The sequence below is a fragment of the Anneissia japonica genome, unplaced genomic scaffold (genome assembly GCF_011630105.1).
Source record: "Anneissia japonica isolate Jap-2015-1 unplaced genomic scaffold, ASM1163010v1 scaffold288292_len1863012_cov191, whole genome shotgun sequence".
NCBI classification, from domain to species: domain Eukaryota; kingdom Metazoa; phylum Echinodermata; class Crinoidea; order Comatulida; family Comatulidae; genus Anneissia; species Anneissia japonica.
The window spans coordinates 124286-137197 of record NW_022688773.1 but is presented as its reverse complement, the minus strand read 5'-3'; the positions used below and the strand labels follow the sequence as shown (position 1 = coordinate 137197).

Genomic DNA, 12912 nt, shown 5'->3' with positions numbered 1-12912 from the left:
CAACATATGCCTAATCATTCATAATCAAGAAGCTAGGCCTTGTAAGTAATATAGCAGCATTCTCCACACTTTGTTTATAATATTAGTGAGTTATAATATTATCATTATTACTGTATTATTTATTATTATTATTATTATTATTTATTACTATTCATTGAAATTTTGATTTGTAATTTGTAAAACATTTAAACGTTTTGATTGAAAATATGTATTAAAACAATGAATATATTATAATACAATTAGGCCTATATCTTTAAAATATATTTTTATCTTTAAAATCTTTAGTTGCACAATTAATTGATTTGTAAAGCACAATTGGGCATGTTTGCATAGCACAGGGCTCCTTGGACAAGTTTTCGCTTTTATTGGAGGATTCAATTTTTATTTTTAATTATTAAGCTACATTTGACTGATTCTTCATGTAGCTTTCTGGAAATTTAGTTATATAATTTAACAGCAAAGTGCAACATTGCATCTTTTTATAAATCATTGCTGCTTGAAAATTCTTCCTTTTTTTTTTTATTATCATCGTAATTAAGCCGATTTAAGTACTACTCCGAAGAAGTACCGAAATTTAGGCCTGTCTATCCCTAGTAGTAGTAGGTGGATATATATTACCGCGAAGTGGGGCGGGCGGCGGTACATGCCTTAAAATTTACTACGTGGATAGCGAGATTTTTCGATCGCCGTGCAAAGTTAAAATAAAATCCCAAATCCTCCTCCTTTTTGGAATTTAAGGAAATTAATACATTTTTGTTTCTTTGTTGGATTGATTGCAGCAACCCCAAACCCAACATAACGGTATTTCACATTATAATTATAGTATTAATTATTTATAATAACTGCTAACTTCCTACCCTATCGCGTTGTTTTGTTTTGGTGACAACATGGCCGGTGTAAGTCACGTGATTGAAACCGAGTTGGCCATATTCTCTCTATCTACGGCTCTGGGTCGGTTTGTCTGTTTATCTGTTCTCCACAAGATACTGTACTTTTGTTTTCTGCTTACTGAGTTTATAGCGGGCGTACTTCTACCGTGCTGCGCAGCGCTGCACTGGGTAATAAAAAGAATATACAACCGTTAGTGGGCGTCCTACACAGGCGGGACGTTTTTACGAGCGGGACTTTGCTCTCTTGTTCTATTTATACTCTTTGCTACTACCAGTGTGACCACTCACAATTTTTGATATTACCCAAGATTCAGCAAAAATTGCCCAAAATTACCCAAGCTTCCTGAAAATGCATTAAAATTAGAAAAATACGTGTTTTTCGCATGTATAGTTTCCCTTTTAGTTCAGTTTATAAACCAATTTTTTATTGTAATTGTTTGTGTTAATTATTAAAATTAATATTCATGAGGTGATAATACGGATAGAGAAATACGCCCTCAGTCGGCCAGTGTTATCAGTAGATCAGTGATCAAGTTTTATTATGTAATGCATTAATTAGGTAAGATCATTGGCAACACAAATCACAAATAAACAATTCTGAACCCATGTTTATAGCAATTAACATTCAATTAACAATGTTATGTGCACTTCGTTGAGTTTTGCTTACTTGAATAGACTGAAATATACTTTGTTACTTTTAATTCTTCGTCTATGACAAAAATATTTAATTTTCTTAGTAAAAATAAAATACCCAAGGATTTGAACGGAATACCCAAGAACCCAAGACCAAGTCAAAATACCCAAGATCTTGGGTAAATACCCAAGCATTGGTCACGCTGACTACTACTACTGTGAGGCGCCGAATTGACATTTACATGAAAGCAATGTACACTTATTACTATTCATTAGTTACCAAGATTATTCAATTATTTTACTCTTTATTACCTTCGCCAACCAAGTTGGCAGGAGGTTATGTTTTTAATTGCCTGGTTTTTTATTTTAAAGTTACTTTTGTCGGCATATTTGTTGTGAACAGCCTACACCCCATAGTTTTTATCAGAAATTCGTCAAACTTGGCCACATTGTTCCTTTACCAAAGATCTAGAGCTGATTACATTTTTTAAGGGTCAGGGTCCAAGATCAAGGTCACAGTCAACGAAAAACTATTATTTTTATTTATTTGTCTACAGGCCATAGTTTTAATCACAAACATGTCAAACTTGGTCACAATGTTCCATAACCAAAGATCTCAAAATATTTAAGGGTAAGGGTTGAAGGTCAAGGTCACAATCAACAAAAAACGATTTTTTTTTTTAACGGTTTTTATCAGAAATTTGTCAAACTTGGCCACAATGTTCCCAGAGATCTGGAAGTGACAAAATTTTGAAGGGTCAGGGTCAAAGAAAGACACAATGATCAAAAAACTTGTATAACTGTTTGCCGTATAGACGTGTGTGTGTGCTTATACCAGCTCACATGATCATTAATTTCAAAGTGATATATGTGTTTGAGTCTACTTATTTTTTTTTTTTCATTATTTTATATTTTTTATAGGGACAATATGCGGGGAAAATTTATACTGAGGAGAATTATGATGTGGGCGGAGGTATGCACTCTCTGAGTGCCCTCTACTTATAAATGAAATGTATTTATTGTGTTTGTTTTAGGTATGTGATAAATGAAAAAAAACAATCTAAAATCAATGAAATTTTAATTAAATTTATAACTAGAATATTTATCCATTATTGTTTCTCTTTAGTCCTATATTTGATTCTTTATGCATCTCTTAATTAGGATCAATGCAATTCCTCGGAAGTCTATGTAACTTATTAATTAAATGCGCAGTACATTGTACTGTTCATTAAGGAAGAATACTAACTCTATAATAACAATAATTCATACTTTTTATTCTCACTTTAAAGTGCCACATAGAGCAGATGTACTAAATTTTAACCTAATTAAAGGTATGGAAATGGACAAAATTGCTACAGAAATTTATCATGGCCCTAAATCCATAAATAAATAGGTCTAAAGTCATGACTTTTCCATCAGTATCTGTGGTTACATTGTTTCTAGACAACTTGTACTTGTCAGATTAATAATAAATTACTGTGAAAAAAAAGTGGCCGTAAATCTTAATCCTGTCCCATTTGTTTAAAACAGCTGTTTTATCCTGTAAGTAATATAATCAACCCACATTTTGCACTTCAGAAAATTATTAGGTGCTATGGAAATTTTGTATTTACTACAGATATTTGAAGTTTTTTCAACTTTCTCAACATTTTACTAACATGAAAAATCTGCATAGTGGCAGATGTTATCAATTGGTTCATCACTACAGGGGCGTAGGCTGGAGGGGGCTGCTTCCCCCCCAAAAAAAGGCAAAAAGGTTCCGCTGGTGTAGGCCTAAGTCTAGGCCTGCCTACAGTAGTAAGTCTCCAATTTTAGAGTACCACAGTCGTTTTTTCACGACGTCAGATGGTGCTCTCCGTTGTCAACAAACGTTGGTTACTGTTCATTACGCCTGAATGACATTTTAAAATCTTAATATTTTACCATCAAAATGTACTAAAAACACAAAAGCTTGCATTATATTAATTATCGAACACACATTTAACCATCAATTAAAAATTTAAAAAGAAAAAGTAAGATACAACATCTTAATAATTACTGTACGTTAGAAATTGGGATCAATGGTTTGTCAGTGGAGAAAATGGCGTCTGGTTGAACGCATTTTGCAACGATAGCAACAGAGTAGTATCACATGGTATCGTGACGTAGCACTGTACAGTAGTACTCTATAGAAAATTTTCAGGGCAGCAAGTATAAAAACTTCATTAGGCCAACAAAAGTACACAATTTAAAAAAAAATTAAACTTTGATAAAAAGCTTGGTTAATGAGATAAAAGGTATTGAGATATATAAAGTCTACTTCGTGAATACTTACCTGGATAAACCGACTAATTTCCTACAAGGAGATATGTGTTCGTTGGCCGCCATCTCGATTTGTAACTAACAATTAAAGCTTAGCAGGCTGATCATTGCAGACCGGGGGCACCGGTTCCCGCATTGGGTATATCCGCGTCGGACTCGGCTCTGCCGCTTTCCGCACCGCCATCTGCTGCGCTTTAGGATCCCGTGTCTACGGGATCCCAGCCGCCAGGGATTGTTTTAGCCCCCAAGGTCATGCAGCTCGATTTCGGCAGTGGTGCAAGCTGCTTTGCAAGTTTCTGCGCCGTTATCGGCCGCGGCCGATTGTCCCCCCTCCTCTTCCCTCCTTTTCTCAGGCATGGTTGATTCTCAGCCACATGCTGACATGACGTTACTTGGAGAAGGGAGAGGAGGTGACCATATCGTATGTTTGTACCCGTTTGTAGTATCTTAATCAATGAATACTACTGTAACTTCAAAATGTATTTCTTTTTGTGGAGGATACAAACAAAATTTAAATTGCATGGGAAACCTCCTAGAATAATAGATGCATCGAAATAGAACATTATTTTGATTGCCAGTCCCTAATATTGTGGTCTAAAAGCACATATGGACCATTACTAAGCCATAAAAACTCTCCCAGTGAACCCTACCAGGGATTTTCGGGGCCGGCAACCAAGGCTCTAATCAGCCCCTTGGTTCAGACCACTTACTCGGACATGTCAGACACCTTACCTAACCCTCACCTCGTGGATTCCCCCGCTATGGTCATTATGATGCCAGGCAAAGCAGCGTCATTGAGTGTGGTTCTGTTTCGTTTAAGTGTCTCCTAATATAGGTATAATTTTGCCCTACCTGACGTGGTTGTTCTCGGGTGGGACCCCTAACTGTCTCCTAAGTAATTATGTGTAATGTAGTCTGTATGATGCGATTATTTTCTCTCATTTCTTAATCAACAAATTGAGGCACAAGAAAACATGATCCTATTGAACTTTTTTATATATTTTTTTAACTGTATACTTACTTATTTCCTTAATTTTTTAATTCAGCACAGACAATAGATATATCACTCTAACATTTTTTTTGGTTGAGCCAGTTGGCTAAAGTCAAACATTTTTTTTTAGCCAATTGAAGCTGTCTTTAGCTAAAATTTGACGAAAATTATTAAAAATCATTAGCCAAAACTTGCTGACTGGACATGGGGTCCAACATGTTCGACAGTGGAGTCTGAACCAAGTGACCGACTAGAATCCTGCCAGGTTGGATCCAGAGATATACAAGGGGGAGGGGGTTTCCCCTTAAATCCACCCCTGCCTTGGCGAGGTACCAGAAAAAAATCTCTGGTAGGTTCGGGGGGAGGAGGAAGGAAGGAAGAGATAACGTTATTTGATAGGCAAATTAATATTTTTAGCACACCAATGAAGAGGTACTTTGAAAGTTTTCTGAATATGCCTATTACAAAAGTTGAAAAAATTACTTACCAGTAACGATATTGGGGGTGGGGAGCTAGCAGTGGTTTACTTGACTGCGGTATATTCAAACTGGCTTGGGGCCCGATCGTCCACACCAGTTGGGCCCAATCGTCTGTCACCCGAAGTTTTTACCGTGATAATCAAGAACGTACATGATCTTGGCCCTGTCTAACCTAGCCTTGCTTACGAGATTACTCTCTTTACAACACAATTACGTACACTGTGTAACTAACTGACCCACTCGGTGCATTCTTAAATTATTACACAAATGATTTAAATGTATTTTACGTATCTGTCAATAACACAAAATCACTGATTAAATTGTTATTAACTATACTAGGGTATCTTCTTTCGACCACCATCACATCACATCGGCCCATGTGTTTTAGTCACTAGTTTTAGTAGAAAACCCCAAGCTCTAATAGCTAGTGCTACCTTTAGTCTACTTCATACAGCCGCTGCCCTGCATCTACCTGTAGGCGTACACTTTTGATTGTATTATATTATGCTTGTTTCGTGTCTGTTTTCTGTTTGGTAGGCTTATTTCTATATGTAAACTCAAGAAATTTTTAACTTTTGTTGCATTTTGAGTGTTTTATACCGAATAAATAAAAAAAAATAAAATAAAAATTTTAATCACAATTAAAAATTAAAAATAACTTGCGAGGCATGCAATGATGTTTGCAGCAAGACTACTCATACAGTACAACAAAATGGCTAAAGCAGTTAATTTTTTTTTTTTGCCAATCCAAAATAGTTTTCGCCTACGGCGATTTGGCGAGCGGTTAGCGTGAGCCCAGCTTTGTGCTTATTCCTTTGGGATGATTATTTGTTTATAGAAACTTTTTGAATATAAATTATAACTGATGCTAATCATTTTATCCTAACAGGTGGCGCTGTACTTTTGTTTGACAATGCCGATCGCCCTCTAAGAACCCCAGAAAAAGGCGTAAACGATGATGTGTACAACACTTTTGTTGAACTAATTGAAAGAATCATTGATTGTGGCAACGACTGCCTGAAGGTGTTAATCACAACCAGAATGGGATTGCCACAAGATCTATGCACCCACTATGATAATTGTGTCTTTCAAATTCCAATCAGGGCAGATGAGCTGAAAGATAGTGATGCAATAGATATCCTCCAATACTCTGCTGGCAAGACTGAAATATCAGGTGAAGATGCAAAGCGACTCATTCACTTATGTGGAAAGTGCCCCTTAGCCTTGAAAGTCACAGGTAGTCGTCTGCAGGACCGCTCTATACCTCCTAAAAAATTGATCGAGTATTTAGATAACAAATCCGACAACGTTTTTAGTCTTGAATTATATGGTGGCATAAACCTGGGAGCATGTTTGAAGAACACGTTTGACAGCCTGCCTGACAAACAGAAGTTCCATATGGTTCGACTGTCCGCAATTCCCGGTACATTCACCAGTCGTGCAGCTCTAGCAGTTTTGGGAATGAAGCAAGTTCCTGAAGTGGAAGTCAACCTTCAGCTTCAAGACTTAAAATACAGGAATCTAATTGAAACGTTAATTGACGACGACGAAGACGTCAACAAGTCAGATATACGCTATGGGCTTCATCTACTTATGCGACAGTTCTTACAAAAGATAGCCAGGAGTAACAAGTCCATAACAATCCATTACAGACAAGGAGAAGAGGAGTTTGTTAACTATTATTTAAAAAAGCTGAAAAAAATTGGAAAAATGACAGAGAAAAATTACAAAAAAGCTATAAAAAAGAAGAATGATGATGCTGCCAACTTTCAAGAGCTTCTAAGGCTACTACCAAAACAGAAGAGAGATGTTGAAACTGACGAATGGAGAAAGTTAGCTAGTACAATTGAACTATTTTATTCTACAAAAGAAAGACTGAAGTTTTTCAAAGCCCAGCGACAGCTTGCAGAACAGAACCAGAGCACACTTGAGTTTGTTGAAATGTCAGCATATGAAGGGTTGCAGATGTCCAGAATTAATTATCACTATGAAGAAATTCTACCACTGCTTCAAAATGCTGAACAAGTGTTGCTGAAAGCTACAAACACAAAACCAATACATACTGATAAAAGATCCTTAAGCAGTACATTATTTAAAAAGAAAGCTGAAAATTATTTTGCCAAAAAGCACATCCAAAACTTGAATGCTGGTGAAAAAGAAAAACTTTTTTTACTTTATCATCTTTGGGGAAATGTTTGTACAACATGCGGATATGATTTAGACAATGCCAATGAGCGCATTCAAATCGCATATGCTCTTGTAAAAGAACTAAATCTGAAGAACACCAATACTGCTAGATTCTACAGCACAATGGCAGATGTGATAAAGGAAAATGCAAGGCTTCAGAAAGGCAATGATCTCTTTGAGAAAAGCAAACTGAAGGAAGCCATGGATTTTTACAACATGGCATACAATCTAAGAAAAGACCTAACCGGATCAGAAAATCACCCAGATATTCCAGTGTACTTAGCAAACATTGGGGCTTGTTACTATCATTTAGAAGAGATTGAAAAAGCTATTGAGTATTACAAAAGGTCCTTGCAGGTGGAAGATGAAATGGTGCTTGAAAATGAGGAAGGGCGACTGAAGACGCTCAGAAGCCTTGCACTTGCATACCGGGATGTCGGCAGGTAACAATGTTATTATTTTATTTAATGTAAAAGTTTTATACATAATCTAGCTGACATTATTAGAGATTGAGCCCATTTTTTTGTTATTCTGTGCATACTTTTAATTGGCTTCGCCATCAGAATGTTTAACAGCAACTGTCAATTTCTATAATTAAATTCTTGAGTGATTTGTTTTCCTTAGGGAGCTTTTCTTTCAGTGCACCTTACAAAATGTTATGTTCGTCTTGTTTTGTGGTCATGACAATAACGTTTATCTACATGACTATTCTGGTACATTTTTCTAACCTACTTCATTGTTGAGAAAAAATTCATCCTTCAGATTTCTCTGCCATCAGTGATGTTCATGCTTTCTGACTAGCCCTCAATTCATTATTATAATATTAATAATCATAATGATAGGCCAAATAATATAGATAGCAATATAGTAATTGTATAAATCAAAATAATATAAACAATAATATTGAATATTAATAAGATAATGAATAATAATAATAATATGTGATCCATTAATGTAGACGTTATACAAATATGATTTTATAGAACTTAGCAGTAACGATGACACCAGTTATTGTCATTTTTTATCATCCTTAAAAGCACAAATGCCAGAATACCGTAATAAACTTGAGAAAAAACTTTAGAATACGGCTTTCAATCGCCAACTAAGCTATATAATTCCACATTTAAAGTTTATGTCGAAAATAATTAAATGATTGTGATTAAAAAACTATATAGTGGCCCTTTCTTTTTAATTCTAATCTAATTTTAATCTTATATTCTTATTCAGATATGAAGATGCCATTGATTTGGGAAAGAAATGTGTCACAAGCCGTGTCGAGTTGCTAGGCGACCACACAGACACAGCACGAGCATACTATCTTCTGGGATTGTTCTACCTGGAGCGTAACGAACGAGGAGACCTAAAGGTAGCTGAACAAAAATTTGAGGGGGCGCTGAAGGTTGAGGAGCGTCTGTGGAAGCTGGGAAAACCACACTCCGTAGACTGGGAGAATCTCAAACGAAAGATACAGATTGTACTCATTAAAACCAGCCAAAAAATGAAATACCCAGCTTATAAAAGACGCTTTGATGTAAGTGCTGATAACCTTATAATGTGAAACGGTAATAGTGATTGGCGATGGTTATCATAATTTAATAGGGACAGTGATAGTGATGATAATAATTATAAAATATAATACTAAACTTATACAGTAGTAGTGAATGTTTACATAAATAATAGTAATAATAACAGTAAAATAATAGTAATAGAAATTAATAAAATAACAATTTTAAATTTTTTGCAATTACAATTTTACAGTTCTTTATCAATGATTAAATAATTGATTTTAATGTGTGTAATTTTACTTTCTTATATATTACTACTTTTTAAAATTAATTTTCACTGTATTGTATGAATTCTCAATGTCTTGAAAATTGTAATGTTTCCATAAATAATTGCTTGTACAGATTATGATAATTGTAAATATACGAAATGAAATCTTTATTCACTTCACAGTGTTCTCCCCAGGCCCTTGAAGCATCATGGTACCATGGTACAATTCAATGCCTCCTAATTATTAAAAATACCTTGTGTCAGTCCCAACTATGGTGGACTTAACACTTACCATGACGCTTGCTCATGATGCTAGGGAGAACACGTTGCTTCATACAACTTTTTTATAACTTGTTAAATAATGGATATTTAATATATCAATTTCTAATTAAATATGACTATAGTTGTTTTTAATTACAGTAAAATGAAATGTTTAATAATCCATTAGCAATCAGATAATATTTTACCACAGGACTTTAGAGTGAAAAATATTTTGATTTTTTTTTTTATTATTATTCAAGAGGGCAGATAGGAAGTCTTCACAGGGACCACTAGAGACGAATGTAACTGATGCCGATGCAGAGGCCATATATGATTCATCAGGTAAATCATTAAACTATATGTCGGTTTAGTTCTAATTTATTCAACGATTATTCCCTACAATAATCTTGCATGTCATCAAATTATCCCACTTCTCTCCAAAATAATTTCTCTTCAGTTAGCAATGTACACAACTATTCTGCATGATCCAGGGGCCAGCCAGCATAGAACCAAAGAACAGTGCTCATAAAAATACACAGGACTCATTCATGCATACCATATACATGTGAAAAATATGTACCAAATGAATTTTGCTTTTGATTCAAAAAAATGTGTCTAGACTCTAAACATAGACTTTTGTATTGTGATCAGCCGTGTTAATAAAGCAGATCTAGGCTGGTTTCCCCCTGGGCATTTTCCTTTTATGTAGTTTAGGAGCACTGTTCTTTGGTACACCAACTTTTTATTAACCATGTAAAATTGAGTACAAAAGCTATTGATGAAAATCACAGTGAACAGAACAAAACATATTGTCAAAACTTGGCAACGCGTAAAATTGTTCGGTGGTTATTAAGAAAAGATTTTTTAAAACCAACTTTATTTGCCGAATAATATTATTGTGAAGTAATTATTCATAATTTTGATAGTTCTGATTAACGGATATAATTTTAGGTCTAAGTGGGGTCACCCTGATCCAAAACACATTTTGTAATTGTTTTTAGCAGTGAAGAACATTATGAAGAATATGACCACACTAAAGCCTCCAGCACTTGATTTTTTGTGCTATTCTATTTTTGCGTATTATTGATTTCTTATTCTCAAATCATCCCCAAGCTGTCTTTTAGTAAAGATTGTTAGTGCACATGAACCAGGGTTTGCATTTTTGTTTTTACAGTACTGTAATTTAAAAAAAAAATTACTAATGTTATTGATATGGATGGCATAATGGGATTGATGGGGACCGCATAAGTTTGGGGATTGGGGGCCCCTTAGATTAAGTGAGGGATAGTTCCATCTTGTGAAATATAAGGTATATGATGTGATTTTTGACTAATTGAGTGTATTTTTTTTTTTTTTTTCCTTTGTAAATGAGGTGTTATGAGGTGAGGTTGGGATGAGGGTAGAATGGAAGCTTTAATTTGAGAGTTTCCTAATTTGAGGGTCTACACCCTATGCTCCCTGTACAGTACCTATGTCCCTAAAAGAGTCTCTTGCACAATGAGTTATAGCATATTATTTAAATTAAATAAATATTTAATGTTAAAGTGCATTGAAGCTCCAGCCTTTTGCACTATATAAGTCTAACATTATCACTATTATTGTCTAGATGAATCAGTTGATGAAAATGTATCGATGCAGATTACAGAGGAGCCTACAGAAAAATTGATCGCTAGAAAGCGACATAGTAGTGATTCATGTAGCTCCGAGGACGATTACGCACAGTCCATGGTCTCTCAGGACAGTGGCATATCAAGCATGGCAAGCGCCAAAGGACAGGGTAAGTAAATGGTGGAATATAAACCATTACATAAAGCTTGTGCACTTGGACAACATTTTCAGAATAAATAGTTCCCCCTGTTTCCCCTACTGGATATGCCCCTGATTATGATTATTAATGATGATGTTGGGATTTCTCATTTACTGCAATTTTGTGGGTAGGTTATAAGCTATGCATCTAAAATGTTCTTATTTCATTCCTGTCTACAGGTGACCAAAAAAAGAAATTGAAATACTAGATGAAACATTCCAGCAATAGACGAGTATATGCCAATCAACTATCCTTGTCCTCTTCATCATCATTAACATTTCAAAAAAATGTTAATTCTTCTCAGCATTGTCATCGTCGCTGTGGCTGCTGCTGTCATCAATCAAGCTGTGCAATTGTTGCCATTAGTGATATATTTAAAAAAAAGCAAATTAAAATGTACAGTAAATCAGTCAATAATGTGATATAACCATCGTCATCAGCTTAAACAATAACATCATCTTCATCATCATCATTGTTATGATGATCATCATCATCCTGACCATCCTTATCAAATTATGCTGCAATTGTCATACATCTGAGAAACCACCCATTTAAAATTTTGCTCCTTTTTTGAACTATTTTCTCTATGGTTATATTGACTTCTGTCTCATTCAATATTTATTGTATTGTGTGTAGTAGCTGTTTAGTGGTTTAAAAGCGCCTTGAGATGGTTAAAAGGCAATATTAAATACAAGGTGTTTTTTTTTTTTACTTAATTATTTCTATAAAAACGAAAATTTAGTTTTAAATGTATGAATATGAATTTGCTGAGAAATTTTAATAATTATTATGTTAATTGTATTCGTTTTTGGTGTCTACTGCCCTTTGGGGTGCAATGTAGATATATTGCTATCGTCTTGCAATTGACCCTGTTAGAGTAAATCTGCTAAGAGTAAATCTGGTGGTAGAATGATAGGATGGGTCTTGAGCTAAAGATAAAAATGAAAAGCAAATTTACAAAATATTATGCTGTGCTAGATAAGACCTATGCTAGATAAGACATGTCCTAGTTACAGTAAGTTATCAATTGAATTGCCAACGCAGAAAGCTGCTAGATCAATCTGCTATATTTGTACAGTTAGTTATTCAAGTCAATTGACAACACAGAAATCTTGGATGAGTTGAAAGTAGCCAAAAAAAACAAGAAAAAAAAAATTGTCAAGTCAGTCAGCACGCGCTTTATTTTTTGGCCTATTTTTGTTGTTGCAAAGGATTTGAAATATTCCAGGTTTTTTTTTAAATTGTAACACACATTATTTTAAAAGATTTTTAAGTAGAAAAAATGTTTACATTTGAAAATACCATATCGATGCTATTGATATGTCTCATCGCCTCGCAACATCTGGTATGATTTTGAAGATTAAATAATATTATTTAGTACCGTATTAAGCTTTTAAAAGCTACTTGCAACTACTCTTGTTATCTCACCATTTACTTTTGGTCACTAAATTTGGTGAGTCAAATCATAATAAACATACATCCATAATACCGGCGTTGGTTTGAACGACATGCTGATCGCCTATGGTTCTGGTGGTGGCTCCAGTCTTCTCGGATAAGAACTCTAAACTGTAGGCCATGTGTCCACATTTG

General features: G+C 34.7%; 1 protein-coding gene across 1 annotated transcript in view; it reads left to right on the top strand.

Annotated features, from left to right (window-relative positions):
• Window positions 1-12463, top strand: part of LOC117122934 — a gene marked incomplete at its 3' end in the record, with an annotated part of 14984 nt that extends 2521 nt beyond the window's left edge. Inside the window, 5 exon segments of the mRNA XM_033268713.1 lie at window positions 6184-7924; window positions 8709-9012; window positions 9776-9857; window positions 11122-11292; window positions 11502-12463. Of these exon segments, the coding sequence (XP_033124604.1) occupies window positions 6184-7924; window positions 8709-9012; window positions 9776-9857; window positions 11122-11292; window positions 11502-11530 (2327 nt within the window).
• Between the last annotated feature and the right edge of the window lie 449 nt (window positions 12464-12912).